Here is a 16221-nt window from a genome sequence, read left to right as displayed (position 1 = left end):
GGCTTTTCTTCCCTCACTCTAGCTGTGTTATCCCTTTAATGGATTCCCAGCTCAGTTAAGGGTTGACTTTCTTCAATATTGGAGAATTCTCTGAAGACCACAAAAATCACATTAATGATTACACATTTAACAAAAGAGTAGAATTTAGTATTTTATTGCCAATAAAGAGGTGCATGTTTTAAAATCTTTGTAACCCAACAAACATATAACTACTAAATTTGAGGCAAAATATGTCAATTGCTGATCACATGCTTAGAGAATGGCAAAAAGAAAGTTATATACAGGTGGAATCTCTCCACTCAGTTTCTTCTCAACCTTGATAAGAAGCCAGAATGTGGAAACCTAACAATGAGAAAGCAAGGAACCAGTTCAGAAGCTGGGTTCCTAGCACCACTTTTAAACCACTCAACTTCACATCTGTTGATGTAACAGATGTGCCTTTAAAATGGCTTGCCTCCCTTTCCAAGAGGGATCAGGATTATGGCTCTATCAATCCTCCAGTCCCTCATTTTAGAAGGAAAAACTAAACTGGCTAGGGCAAGGAATATTTCAAGTAAGAGTTCAAAAATAAGGTCAACTAAAATTCTTTTAAAATACTGGATCCAATATATGGAAACTCCAGATGGCTATAGAATAAAATAGTACAAAGAAATAATTTCTACCTCCTGTCCCACATAGCAACTCTCTACAAATTTAGTTAATTGGGATCCCCTTATATAAGGCTCTGTAAATGTTGGCCTTCCAGAAAAATGGGAAGGTTCTGTCTCTAACTGACTCAGAGAAAACTGAATTTTTTAAACTTTATTTTGTCACACAAGATTTGAGTTTTTTCTCTATGGATGTGAAGAAAAAAAGTACAGTTAGTTCTGCTACATTGCTTGGTTTAAAAACGCAAATTTGTTCCAATGCTCTTAAAATATTAGGAAACAGTTTGAGTACGAAGCAAATTTTACATTTCCTAATGCATACTATCATCCATAAAAACAACAGGTGAACATGGAAAACTGTACCCAGCTAAACCAATCCATGGAAATAAACCAAAAGAGAATTCCAATCGTTGGCATTTTGTTAAGTGTCAAAATCATTTTTCTAAGCATGAATTTGTTGCATATGAATCATTCATGTTTCAAACTAAAGCATGAAATGAATTCTTATTTAGGCTGGAATTTTAAATAACAATATTATTCTTCTGTGATAAGCTGCTTCTTAGAAGCTACCCTACAATACTTCTTGTTCAGAGTTCTACAATCAATCATAAAATAACCAAAATTCTTCCAATAACTAATCTGAGATACTTACTTTAATTTTATCTGCTAAAGTTGATGTTATATGAATTTCTCTTTCTCCTTCATCATACATTTGAAAAATAAGATTATGCATAATATCGCCTGCTATCCAATTAACCTCATCCTGATGTTTGATCTGGATTGCCTTTTGTCCTTCCACACTGAATATCTGTAATCTTGCAACATGGCTACTAGGAAGCAACTTAATAGTCTTCTCCACGGGTACCACATCTTTACAACTCTAGGAAAAGAGAAAAAGACAAAAATACATTGAATGACATTTGCACTTTTTGAAAATATATTTTTGGGCTTTAATGGTGAGTCTTCTACATTGCTTAAGGACTGATTTCCAATACTATGGAAGATCATCTTATACACTGTTAACGTTCATAGGTTTAGGCATTAAGAAGATACCACACTACTGATACCACACTATCAAGTTGTAAGCATAAGCCACAGACTTAAAGCAAAAATCTAGGGTATTTGGATTAAAAGGATTCTTTTCCTCTTCTTTGGAATCACATGACAGATTCAGTAACTAGCATCTATTAATAAGAATAAATATGTAAGAAATTAAGAATGTCCCATAAAATCAGAGACAAACAGTTGACATAAAATACACAAACTGCACTGAAAAAATACACTGGGGCAAGTGAAAAAGGCAGTTTATATGAAATGAGGATTGTATATGCCCTGAAGGCTGAGCTGACACATTAATAATTCATTATGGATATATCGATGTCCCACATGTTAGTAAGGATGAGCTGGATTATGCTAAATTGATTTTAAAGGCACAAAAAATTAAAACCACATTATTTCATAATTTAGGTTATAGTGCATTCTACAGGATACACAAAATTCAAAATAAGCCTAAAATATCTTCACATCTTATTTAGCCCATTTCTCCTTCCTAATGTAGTTGCAGTCATTCCTAAGCCCAACTACACGACTAATGACACATATAAAACTCTTACCTCATCAAATATCAGGTAAATAACCCACCCTCTATTATAAACATATTGCATTTACCTGATTCAAACTCAAGCTGCTGCCTTTGGATGAAAATTTTCCAGTGCATATTATAAGATACACTCTGATATTGGTCCTAACTCCTCTAGATTCTTGGTCTTCTTCCTGTCGCTGCTCTATAAAATTTACATAATTCCTAACGCTCACCACTCTTTGCTTCCAAACCCAGATTTCTCCCTAACTCTAAATCTTTCCTTCCTGAATCTTCCTGATCTTTTGCAAGGAAGTATGCTCAAAAACAAGTTGCCCATGTTTACTGAATTTAAAAAATACATAACAAAAGAAGTGCATAAGAGGGATCTGAAGGTTATCAATATAACCAGCTTGATATGAAGTGGAATGAAGAGTCATCTCATTCTAATGAAAAGAACAAAAGCTGTCTTTTATCCTTTTGAAGCTCAAGATATGTTAATTGATATGTAATTAGTAGGAAGGCATCACTTAATCAACTGGTTAGGTTAGGTTATGCATTATCTACCGTATCAATAATGGAGATATCACATTGAAATATTTTCCTTAAGTATTTGTTGTCCCATTTTGCAATCTCAGGAGATCAACTGCTCAAAACAAGGCTTGCCTTCCTCCAGGCTGGCTTCACCTTCCGCCATGATGTATTATCCAGTAGCAAGTATCTTACTAGTACATTACCACAGAAATCTCTTTATATGAAAATACTAACCACATATTTATTCTTCAAATTATACATATAAATTAAGGTGGTTTACCAGACTTTCTAAGAAACAGTATAAACCATAAGAAACAAAAAAATAAAACTGACATATAGATGCCACATTTTTTAAAAAAAGGCTTTATTTTAGAGAGAGACACAGCATGAGCAGGAGGGACAGAGAGAGAAAGAGAGAGAGAACCTCAAGCAGACTCCACACTGAGTGCAGAACCTGATGCAAGGCTTGATCTGTCAGCATCAAAATCTGAGCCAAAACCAAGAGCTGGACACTTAACCAACTGAGCCACCCAGGTGCCCCTATAAAAGGGTTAATTAAGAAAATTACTAATACCATATGTTACTATGCCATTTTATGTTGCTTTTGTTTCGTTTTAGCTGAAAGAATCAAAGATACCTCATTTTTTAAAAGTCAAATGTTACATAAAATACTATAAAGCTGTTATGAAATATTTGTATAAGAAGAATATAATATCAATGAATAAAACAACTTACAGGTATTTCAATTTTTGCTTTAAGAGTCTGGTCTTTTTTAATGTTCTGTACTTGAATTGCAGCTCCTGTTAAAATACTGGTACCAGAACTGCTGCAATCTACAACGTAGACTGGAAGGTTTGGAGCACCTAAAAACTTTTGAAAACATACAAAATAATTTAAGACTCCAATCAAATGTAACAAATTATTCAATCATTTGTTTAAATTTTCAAATAATCTACTACAACTACTATTTCTGGCTATAAACAGGAAAAGGTAAAACAGAATTCACCAATATTCTGGACAATTTCTGAATGGAGTAATTTTTTATGATTCTAAAATTTATGACTTCTAAAACACCAACTTCCTCAACCATTTTTTTTTAACTTGACCTATTTCAGTTTTCCTTTTCTTTTTGTGCTTTTACTTACCACCTTCATTTGTCTACGCATCCTTAACCCTAAAAGACATTTCTATCATTCTATTCATAAATTAAATACTTCACCTCAATTGAGGAGAATGGGTCAAGAAAGGAGAGGAGGAATGTTTTGTCTATAAATTTCTCTATGAAACCTGGAATAGGTGATGCCTTTTGGCCAAAAAGTACAGAATGAAGTACCCAAAAGTTTCTCCACGAAATTATCATTAAAGATTAAAATACACTACAAGTCTCCCTATAAAGTAGCTAAAAGAGATAGTTATGTCCATTTACTACCACGCTACTCAAAATAAAATATACATTTTATCTTACAATAGCTTACCTTACAATGAACAATCAATTTTGGCTGTGTTGTTATATTGTCTGATTCATCCAAAACTTCTACCTGAAACGGGAAAGCTGTTCCATTTTCTATAACTAGAATTTCAGAATCAGGTTTCACTTTCAATCGATGAGGGGGACCTACCAGAGAATTATATAATGAAATACAGATTCAAGTTTCTAAGACTGAAATATTGAAACAGGGAAAAAAAAAAAAAAGCCTTTAACATTTCAAGTTTTAGTATCTTAAAGCTAAGGAAAAAAAAAAAAGGAATACCCATGTTTTAACTATTTCTATCCCCAAAATGCAGATTCTATAAACAACCAGAGTTATCTCAACTGTATAAAATGTTTGATGTCTTAACTTAGCTTTACCCAACAAGCTATGACATAATGGAATGGTAACTAATGCTAGAAAATCACCTAAAGGTATAAAACCTTAAAAGAGATCCTGCAAAGAAGATTAAAAAAGCAAAGTTCTTAAAAATACTTTTTTTAAATTCACTTTAACTTTACACAATGACTGAGTTCTCAAAATCATGTTAAGAAAAAACACAAATTTTTGGTAATAGTGTTCAAAGGATCAGTTCATGTAATGATATAACCAGGTAATTTACTTGTTTGATTGCCCACTACTTTGATGTTATAAGCCCAAGTTTCCTTTAAGATTAATCAGAGTTCACACTTTTATAGCAAGTTGACTTGATGTGCTCTAAAAGCACTGATATTTTTAAATACAATTTTTGCTAAAAATTCACAAAGAACAGTTACTGAAAACACTTTACAGTAACATTAGTTACTGTTTATTTTTTATTATATTCCAAGCAACATTTTTGAATGAATAATTGGTTTTTAAATGCATTAGTTTCATATATATATATGTAGAAAACAAAATGTAAAGTTACAAATCATTGTTACAATATTAACTTTTTTTATGTTAAGTTTTAAGCACTATCTTTGTAATCTTCACAATGATCTTAATGAAGAGGGTAATATTATTATCCTCATTTGGTAAATGAGGAAACTGGAATCCAGAGAGATTAAGCTACTTGCCCAGGTTACATGACTCGGAAGCGGCAGGTTCAGGTTAATGTCCTGAGAAATCTGAAACTTCTTGACCATTATCATTATACCATGCTATCTCCTACTTTACAATTTTCATTCTCAAATTCAAAACAATGTCAAACTACAGGGTTATTAAGAATTTCACTACTCAAATCTGTACCTTTTAGCTAACCTCTAAAATAAAAGCATTGTTTTTTACTATGTAACAATATTTTTTAGTAAGTTTGCTTCTGTGTGTCTTTAAGTATGTATGTAAGTAATCTCTACAATCAACGGCGGGCTCAAACTCATGACCCCAAGATAAAGAACCACATGCTCTTCTAACTGAGCCATCCAGGTGCCCTAATAATTTTATTTGTATACTTCTACCAATGTGCTAATTTTGACATCTTTATCATTTAGTGCTTGAGGGAAACCAAAACAACTTGAATTTGTGAAAGGACATAGCTAGTATGTTTCTTTTCATTTAAAAACAGTATAAAAGGTCATATGTGGACAAAGGTATGATTATAGTATTATTAATAACAGAGCCAAAAGTGACCAACACTGTTGTATTTTACAAGTACATGCAGTTATCACTTTGCACAGTACTATGTTAATGAGAACTCATGCATATTGGAACTGTGTTTTCCTCCATTCAGTTACCACAGAATCTTGCAAAGTGAGGGTTTGCTTATATTAACTCATTCAATCCTCACAACAACTGTGAGAAAGTAGATATTATTTCATTGTACACATGAGGGAACAGAGGTATAGGACAAGTTTACCTAGCTCTTAAGTGTCAGAGCTTACATTCAAACCCAGAAGACAGAATATCAGAGTGTATTCTTTGAACTTGTATGACAGACTGCCTCTCTTAATTAGCCAGCATTTCCTACGCCGTGTTACTTTAATGTAACTTCATTACGAAGCTGATAAGTCATTATCAAGTTAACAACATAAATGCATGAGAAACTTTTAAGATATGAAACATTTAGTTATACCGAGAAGACAGTTATACCAGTTCTAATATAAGGCAAATTAGTGTATCTCTTAAGAGTTATTCCCAAATACATTTTCAACATTCATATTTTTCTCCCGATTATTTTAGAACTTCACTAATGTCTTCCTAGATATTTTCCTGTTTTTTCAATCAGTCATTTGTCAGTGCTTTGACATTCAAATGTATTTTCAAGACTTAATACCATAACCAAGCCAAAAAATACTTAATTTTATATTTTATAATAAGAATATTATTTTATAGGTAAATATTAGGAATATTTCTTAAAATATTACCTGGTAGTAATCTAATTTTTAAAATCTGTGTGTCTTCTTTTAAGCCCGGCAGAATAACCTTCAAATTAAAATTCTGTTGGAAAAAATTATTTTAATTAAATCCAAGTCCTAAATACCTCAGTAGTGTAACAACTCAATTCTGATTTATTTTTGCTTTTCATTTACATAACATTAAAGAAATCTATTCAGTAAATTTATACTGAGAAACAGGATCATTGATGTAAGAGATATAGATCAAAAAAATGACTCCTATTACTTCTTTACAGATAATAGCCTCTTCAAATTCAAAAAGAATAACCTCTGAATAATCAGAATCAAGATGGGCATTATAAAAAATATGGCAAATAGTGAAGTATAAAATACCAAAAATCTAGAAATCTCTAAATGCACTGTGTGTGGTATTCTGGATTTGATCCTGGAATAGAAAACTAATTAGAAAAAAACTGGTGAAATGTGAATAAAGTCCATAGTATTGTTAATAGTATTGTACCAATGTTAACTTCTTACTTTGGATAAATACTTGGTAGTTATATAAGATATTAATAGAGGAAGCTGTGTACAGAATATATGCAAACTCTCAATACTATCTACCTTTCCAACTCTTCTGTAAATATAAAGTTACTTCAAGAAAGTTTTTTTTTTTTTAAATCTAGAAATCATTTTAGTTTTTTAGTAAGTTTATACTACTAAAGTCAAATTTTCCTGAATTTCCAGTTCTTCTTCCAGGAAACTCTGAATTCATAAAGATGTACAGAACTTGACTTTTAAATTTATTTCATTGTACAATGCAGTGCAACATAGAGTACTTAAACTCACATGCTCTATTTTTAGTTTAATAACATTTTGATAGAATTTTGAATATATCTTATAGGTTAATGGTGCAGTGAAGAAAAGTTATATGTTACTTGTTATTTGTCATAATATTCCCTTTAGTCATGTAAATCTACTAGCTACTTTATATACCTGATTGAAAATCACCTTATTGGAATTTATATTTTTACCTTTGCTAACTTCATCCCCCAAAACACTTTCCTTTATCCAAATACCAAACCCAGTATGTTCATAAATGTGAGCTAAAGTTTCTCATACTTTTGTGTTCTAAAAACAATATTCAAAAATTTTTAAAAGTTGGAGAAAAAAAAGAAACCTAGTACTGGGTAACTGCTGTTAAATGACTCTGAATATAAAAAGACTAGAATGAGGATGAAGACCCTTAAAAAATATTTAATTTATAAATGTTACACAGTAGCAAACATGCTAGTATCCCCTAGATATTTACGGTAAGTTTAGTGACTTGATCCTGATTAATGAACCCCAACCCCATATTGTCATCCGGGTACAAAAATACGTCATCCACTTTTAAAATTCTCCATTTCATTTTTATCATACAGGAAGTAAGCATGTATTAAAACATTTATGTACAATGCTCACCTTGCCCTGACAAGAGTTTACAGGGCCCTTAGCTGTAACACCTCGAATCACACAATTCGGTCCTTTGGTTATTTCTTCATAATGTAAAGATAAACCACTGGAAAAAAACAAATTATTTTTTAACTTTTTCCTTCATTACCTATAAGTTGCAAATGTGTTATTACCTTCTCATATGCCATTCTCATGTTTAATTCATTTTTCTAATAAGATACTATTTTAAAAAAAGAGAATAAATAATTCAATAGGAGCAAATTCCCAAGAACTTCTTTTACAAAGAAAAATGATCCATAAGTGATAGCACTGCGCCAAACACTGTAAATGATAAATTTAAAATGTAAAGCTTCATTTATTAAATAAGATACAAGGCAGGAAATAATAAAATGCTAGAGCATGTATACAGTTCAAGAAAAGGAAATATCCAAATAGGCCAGGTTTAGGGAGATCTTCAGACTTCGCCACGTTTTTGTTTTTTTTTTTCCAAATCTTTCATCCAGTAAGATATTGAGAATTTCTGACACTTATTAAACTGAAAAGCAATTTTATTAAAGTCCAAAAAAATCAAGTACAGCCTTATGATATAAACTCATTAGAATATACACTAAGATTCCCTAATCTATTATCATGAGCAATTTCATTCCTAAATAGCCTTTGACTACATGTAGGTCATTACAGTGTAAACATTTTACCCCTGTCAAGGAGTAAGATGAGTAGGAATAAAAGTAAAAGATACACTATGGGGGAGAAAAAGCCAAATTTTTCTGAAGAATGGAATTTAAGTATTTGTAGGTATTATATGAATAAATCATAAAAATTAAACGGCATGCCTTGTTTGAAAAAAGCTATGAATGATGTGTAAGATAAAACAGAATCCCTGGGGAAAATGGACATTAAATACACACATCTGCTTTCACTATCTCTTACATCTCTAATTTAAGAACAAATGGATTTCTTTCATTTACTATTAAAGGCTAAGAAGTAGAAGGAAAGGAAAAAGAGACAAGGACAACAAAACTTATCTGCTAGAAAACAGGACTTAGTAGTCTGCCAAGAAAACTGAACCCTAAAACAGGAAAGGAAAAAGCTGGAAATCAATCTATGGCCCAGAATTCCTATGCACCTCTCTGGCACTGGTGCTATTACATGCCTCTAGAAGTAGGGGCAAACAGAAAGGTGGAAAATAAGAATAATGAAAATCTGGATCCCCATATCTCCCCTCTTGGCCTCTGGCAGCTGACTAGAAGATTAATCTCTGAAAAGGCTAAAGCAGAGAAAATCCAAACCAGGGAGTAGCAGACAAATTTAAAGATAGGGTAAAATCCTAAAAAGAATAGAAGGGATAATCTTGAATGGATGCATATGGATGCTGAGACCTTCCCAGCCCTATTTCCACCCAACCTTGTTCCTGGACTGACTAGGAACCGGGACTGCCAAACTGTTCCCCATCAGGCAAGAAAATAAAATTATTTCCAAATAAATATTGGAAAAAACTGCCTAGCCCAAGAAAAAAGACCCTCCAATAGAGCATTACATTTATCATCCTGCAGTGGAGTTCAGTCAACAGCTTCTCCCACATTCTGAGTTTCCTTATCTGCATGTTAGCCATTCAGTTATCAGCAGATGACCAAAAATTACCAGGCTTCTGAAGAGACAAAAAAAAAAACTAACAAAAAGCATCCAAGTTGGAGAAATAAAAATTTCCTGTGCATGTAAACTTAAAAAATACAAAACAAAACAAAACACAAAAAACTACCACTTATCAGTGAAAAAATGTATTACACATTCATAAAACAAGAACAAGATCTACCAAAAAAAGTTGAGAAAACCAAGAAAAACACTTGGATATTAAAAACAAAGCAGTGAGGAGAGATGCCTGGGTGGCTCAGTCAGTTCAGCGACTGCCTTCAGCTCAGGTCAGGGTCCCAGGGTCCAGGGATTGAGCTCCCCATTAGGCTCCTTGCTCAGCAGGGAGCCTGCTTCTCCCTCTGCCTGCCGCTCCCCCTGCTTGTGTGCACTCTTGCTCTCTGACAAATAAATAAATAAAATCTTAAAAAAAAAAAAAGAGAGCAGCAAGGAAAAAACTCAATGGAAAGGTTGTAAAGATAAAGCTGAAAAATCTGTCAGAAAGGAAAGCAGGAACACAAAAAAGAAAAACAGAAAAATTAGGAAAATCAAAGAAGCACTTCAGAAGGTTCAGTGCCAAAAAATAAGGATCTCAGGAAGGGCAAACAGTGATGGTAGAAAGTAGAGAATAAAATACTTCAAATAATGTAGAGATCTATGCAAAGATTTATTACTATAAAATTTTGCATGCTGAAATTAAAAGTAGATCCTATAAACTTCAGAGAGAAAACACAAAAATGAAAATTAATGAAAGTGATTTTAAATTTATCAGAAGTAGAAGCTAAAAAAGCAAAAATGGAGCAATGCATTCGTGATTTTGAAGAAAGCAAAAATGGAACAATGAGTTCATAATTTTGAGGAAAATAGTGTTCAACTTTCAATTCAATCAAGTAGAACTGAGGGATTTTTGGAGCAATAATTTTCTCTCACATGGACTCCTTCATAGGAACATAGTCAAGGATGTGTTCAGCAAAAGGAGAGGAACATGGGATTCTTTCAAAAGACTGGAGAGCCATGAAAAGTTAAATGCCAAATAAAATACGCCACATAACAGACTCACAATTAAGGAATATTTCTTTAGGGCCCTGAGAGCCATATCTCTGCATTGTAATCATCAAAAAATGTACAGCCCACAGGGGGCCTGGGTGGCTCAGTGGGTTAAAGCCTCTGCCTTCAGCTCAGGTCATGATCCCAGGGTCCTGGGATCAAGCCCCACATCGGGCTCTCTGCTCAGCAGGGAGCCTGCTTTCTCCTCTCTCTGACTGCCTCTCTGCCTACTTGTAATCTCTGTCAAATAAATAAATAAATAAAAATCTTTTTAAAAATTAAAAAAAAAAATGTACAGCCCTATCTTCCTGGGCCTAACTTCCAGTTGGCTGACTCCAAATTGCAAATCCCGCAAGCAGTGATAATGATACTTAGCCATTTTATCTCAAAATGAATGTAATGAGTGCCAGCCATTGATCTATATAGAGGAGTAAGATTTCCTTCAGTCTTTGCAGTCTCTGTATTAAATTGCCCATGATAATCACATTCTGGTTTAATGTTTAGTCAGTAGTAAAACTGTTTTCTTTCTCTTAAATTCTGAAGAAGTTTTCGAAGTTGAGGGTAGGTTTTGTTTTTATTTATTTCCCTAACACAAAAGACAGAGGGAATCCCCAGGATGAAGGTGAAGAAAGATCACAGAATGCCAACTACAACAATCAAAAACAAAACAAACAAACAGAAAAATCAGTACAAACTGTAGCACATCACAAGTTCTAAGGGAGAGGTTTCCAAAAATATGAAACTGATAGATTATCTATGCACTCAAAACATCTTGAGAAGAGACCAATTTGGCAGCGTTTACAGGTTAATTTGTCATAAACTTAGCAAAAAAAAGTGTAGTAGCAACAAAGTTATACAATAAAGCAACTAGTATTTATATAACTGCAATATAGTAAGCTCTAAATACTGACCAACCCACAATATAACTTTTATCAAGGAACAGAGGAACAGGAAGGAAGCTTACTTGCAACAGAAGTGGTATTAAGAGAATATGTAATTGTCTATAACCATTAAGTCAAGAGATAACACCTAAAACTGAAGAATGAAGAAACAGCAATGTAAAATTTAGATATATGGCAATAGTTACCAGTAGATTCAAGTAAAAAAGTCGAAAGGGGTTCTCTGAGAAGTGGACTATGGGTGGGGTACAGAGGGCAGAAGGAGGAGAAACTTTTTTTAAAATAAGTCTTACCAAGCTACTTGATTCTTTAAAGCTTCATGCACGAATGATTTTTTTAAATTTACATAACATTGAAAAACAAAAACGAAAACAACAAAAACCCCACTAAGAAAATGGTCTTTGTTGAAGACAAATTCACATGGCCATGCCACCAGGATTTTTTTTTAATTAAGTTCAAAACCCTAAATGTAAACATGTTTGTGTGACAGAGACCTCTCCTGTAAGAATACCCTATCAAGGATAGGATGATGGAGTTATAATCAATAATAGGTGTCATATAATGCACTAATATTTTTCCACTTGTGACTAGAAGGATTACTTCTACGGTTTTATTTTTAAATAAACACATTTAAGTGTTCAACTCTTGCATTACTCTTAATATTCAAATGTATGCAACAGGTTAAAAGATAATCACTTTTTACAACTTAAGAGAACATAGAACTAAAAAACTCATTTTGAATTTTTTTATAAGTATATATTGTTTTTCAAGAACTTAACCATGCTACAAATCTAACCACTAAAATATCTCACTCATCTGTGAGCTTCTAGAAGACAAATGCTATGTTCTTATTCACTTCTATATGTCTAGCTAGCAAATGCCTGGAATACAGCACATGCTCAGATGATTAAGAGTGAACAATTACAATTGTTAGATTGTTGGACAGACCCTTTAAAAAAGAAAAAAAAGTGAGCAATTACAACATGAGGGGAAAAAGTATATAGATACAACAGAAGAAAACATACATAAAAAGTGGGCTCAAAATGACCAATTTGGCAGCTAATGCAAAAAATAAACACTTAGCATTCATGCTCTTGAGAATGACCAAGAATTTCCCCCAAGGCACCTTAAAAAGATTAAGGGGGAAATAGTGAACATCCTCAATCATATCACCGGACACACTGTTAAGTTTCTCAGAGTTATTTCTTAACATAAGCCAATCACAATATTCTAAAGATCTATTAAATAAAGGTAAATTCTATGGAAAGACCCAAACTTTCATGGAAATCATGAACTTTATTGTTATGGTTTTAAAAACAAATAAAAATAAATTGTATTACCAGGTTTAAAACCTATTAGAGTGACCAGTACCACTAAGTTTAAGTAGCCATAACTTCTTATATTACTGCCCAAAAAAAAAAAAAAAAAGGCAGAGTAAGACAGAATTATCAGTCTCACCTTAACAACTTTCACAGTAAATTCAGTCAAAACATAAACTTTAGTGAAGCACTTTATATATGACACTGTAGTCACAAAGCATAGCTCAGGCTAAATAAATCCCCCAGATATTATGAAATACACTAAACACTTTTAATGATACATGTGAAGTTAAACACATATAAATAATTTAAGCTAAAAAAAGAAGACTGAATGCTCAGTAAATATGAAAAGTCACATATAGGTTGATCCTTCAAATTACCTTGCTTCAAAAACTGGCTGAATATCACTTCCTAGTTGACTAGTATGACCAAATTCATCCTGAAATTCCAGAGGGATATTGAAGGGGACTCCAACACGAAAAGGAGGATCCATAAGACCAAATGAAAACTTCTCTGGTTTACCCTCTTAACAAAAAAAAAAAAAAAGTAAACATGATAATCAAATTCATTATAGCTCAGAAACAGCCATATTTTATATACAAGAAACTAAACTATAATAAAGATGGCATTTTAAATCTTTAAAAAACTATTATAAATCATATCTATAAGCCACCTGGGAAAAGTTAGATCTTTATCTCACTATTCATAAAAGAAAAATTCCAGAGGTAGAAAAAAATTTTTTTACATTATGAAATTATTAGAATAAAAAGTCTATAACATTATCATAGGAAAAACTAAGGCAAAACACAATATCACCCCACCCCCAGCTTATCTGTGATTAATTATAGTCCGGAGGCAGATGATCCTATTTCTGATATACTGTCAAAAGGTCAACAGTAGCCTAAAACTATGTTACCATTCCGAGGTCACTGACCTCACTTCATCTCACCACATAGGCATTTTATCACTTTGCATCATCACAAGAGTGAGTATAGTAATACAATAATATATTTTAAGAAAGAAAAAGATTGTATACAGTTATAATTGTTCTATTTTATTGTTCATATCTTACTGTCCCTAATTTGTAAATTAAATTGCATTATAGGTATGCATATAGAGAGGAAAAACAGTATATATAGGATTTGGTACCATCTGCAGTTTTAAGAAAACCACTGGGAGTGGTCTTGTAACATATCCCCTGTATACAAGGTGGACTGCTGTACTCAAGAGCTATGAAAGAATATATTTGATAAAATTTAAAATATCTTATTGGTTAAAATACACAAAGTTAAAAGAGATGCTCCATAGGAGGAAATATGTACAACATATTCAACAAGAGATTAAAATCCAGAATACATAAAAGCCTTCTATAAACCAGCTATTCTTAAAGCGTGGCCTCTAGTCAAACAGTTTCAGCCATCCCCTGAGAAATTGTTAAAAAATGTGTATTCTAGGGCTCACTCAAACCCAGAAACTCTGGGAGTGATCCCCACAGACCAGTGTCTTAAAAAGCTCTCCAGGTGATTAAGATAGAAAGTCAAATTTGAGAGCCACAGCTTTTAACTATTAAAATGGGCACAGCAAATGAATAGGTTTTCACAGATGACATAGAGAAAGGTGGGAAGAAGTGCAAAATCTAATAATTGAATAATCTGACCACCACCCAGGATAAATACAGACGCTGGCCAGGAATGGGCACAAGGAAACCACAACTCTCATGGTCTGTTGGTGAGGATTCCCTGGTACAACCTTTTGGAAGAGCAAATATATTTAAAAAGTTAAGGCACACACTTGTCACCTTGGCAATTCTACTTTTTATCCATCCTAGAGAATTTCTAGCACATGTACACAAAGCAGCATAAAATTTTTCCATATAGAAACATGGTTTGTAATAGCCAAAAAACTGGAAATGATCGAAATGTACGTTAACAGAAAATTGCTTCAGCTATAGCATGTCCATACTATGGTATGTGTTCTTCAGCTATTAAAAGAATGTGGTGGGGCACTTGGTTGGATCAGTCGGTTAAGTGTCCAACTCACGATCTGCTCAGGTCTTGATCTCAGGGTCGTGAGATCCAGCCCCATGTCAGGCTCCACGTTCAGTGCAATCTACTTAAAATTCTGTTTCTTCCTCTGCTCCTCCCCCATTTGTGCTCTCTCTCGCACTTTCTCTCTAAAATAAATCTTCAAAAGAGAAAAGAGTTCCCTAGATCTCCACCCCTCGATAGACAAAACCAGTCAACTGCCTTCCTCAGCCCCAGCAACAGATAGAAGCGTATTCTCTGAGGAAGGTGAGAGTAGGGCTAAGAATTGAGGGACAAAGCACTACTAAAAGTGTCACAGTTTGCTGAAAATACCAACTGAAAGATTATACAGTAGGTTGAGACCCCCAAGATCCTTCCCCAACTTGCTCCCAAAATGCTGGCAGCCAGGTGTTTACCCTCCTAGCAGAAGACAAGGCGGCTCTACTCTGGGGAATCTAGACAGCCTAAGAGAGAAAGTCTAAAAATTCCCATCATCATCCTAAATGAAATAAAAGCTTTCAAATGTCCTATGATAAATATAAGTAATTCACCAGTCATGTAAGAAAGCATCTGCTATATGAAAGGGCAAACATAAAAAAAACCAACATGGAGGAAACGGGACTATAAATAAAGTTTAAATGCTTCAAAAAAGACCACCACTATTACTAATAGCCTCAGAGAATTATTAAAGATACTGAATTCATAAAGTAGGCAGAGAAGGCTTTGAAAAGTGAACAGAGAATATAAAATGACAGCAGAAAGGAAAAATTCAATAGAAAGTGTAGTAGCATGTCATGCTAAAGGAATCTCCCATAACACAGGAAAATAAGAGATGGAAAGTAGAAAAAAGAATATTAATATACCAGTCAAGATGTCCACTGTCTTAATACAAAATGATGTAGAAAACAGTAGGAAACCAAAGTAATTCAAGAAAATTTCCTAGAACTTAACATTTCAGAAAGTAGAACAACAACAACAAAAAGATTCTCCAAACCGCTGGGCATCAGGGAAGAGGGAAGAATGGGGTGAAGGTGGTGGGCAGAACAGCTCACACATGCAAAGGTCAGGAAACAGAACAGCTTTGGGTGTTACCAGCAGCAAGAGAAGGAAATGATGATGCCTTCAAAAATTTCAAAGAAATAGGATTATGAATTTGCAATGACATGGACAAAGTTACCGATTATTATGCTAAACAAGGTAAGTCAGAGAAAGACAAATACTGTACGATTTCACTCATGAGGAATCAAAGAAACAAAATAAACAGAGCAAAGGGGAACAAAGAGACAAAGGCAAACCAAGACAGACAC

The 16221-nt window shown here is 33.4% G+C and overlaps 1 protein-coding gene across 5 annotated transcripts in view; it reads right to left on the bottom strand.

Annotated features, from left to right (window-relative positions):
- Positions 1-16221, bottom strand: part of SMCHD1 (structural maintenance of chromosomes flexible hinge domain containing 1) — a 142049-nt gene that overhangs the window by 71289 nt on the left and 54539 nt on the right. For all 5 annotated transcript variants that reach the window (XR_004382925.1, XM_032859820.1, XM_032859821.1 and 2 more), the window contains 6 exons: positions 13271-13415; positions 8006-8102; positions 6575-6647; positions 4236-4375; positions 3496-3630; positions 1300-1527 (listed from right to left, as the gene is read on the bottom strand). Coding sequence is in view for 4 of the 5 variants with exons in the window: in XM_032859820.1 (XP_032715711.1) it covers positions 1300-1527; positions 3496-3630; positions 4236-4375; positions 6575-6647; positions 8006-8102; positions 13271-13415 (818 nt within the window). In the remaining variant the exon portion in view is untranslated. The remainder of the gene's footprint in view (positions 1-1299; positions 1528-3495; positions 3631-4235; positions 4376-6574; positions 6648-8005; positions 8103-13270; positions 13416-16221) is intronic.

Source organism: Lontra canadensis, unplaced genomic scaffold, assembly GCF_010015895.1.
Source record: "Lontra canadensis isolate GAN:19392208 unplaced genomic scaffold, GSC_riverotter_1.0 scaffold17, whole genome shotgun sequence".
NCBI lineage: Eukaryota > Metazoa > Chordata > Mammalia > Carnivora > Mustelidae > Lontra > Lontra canadensis.
The sequence above is the reverse complement of the archived record's forward strand: the minus strand, read 5'-3'. Positions and strand labels throughout refer to the sequence as shown.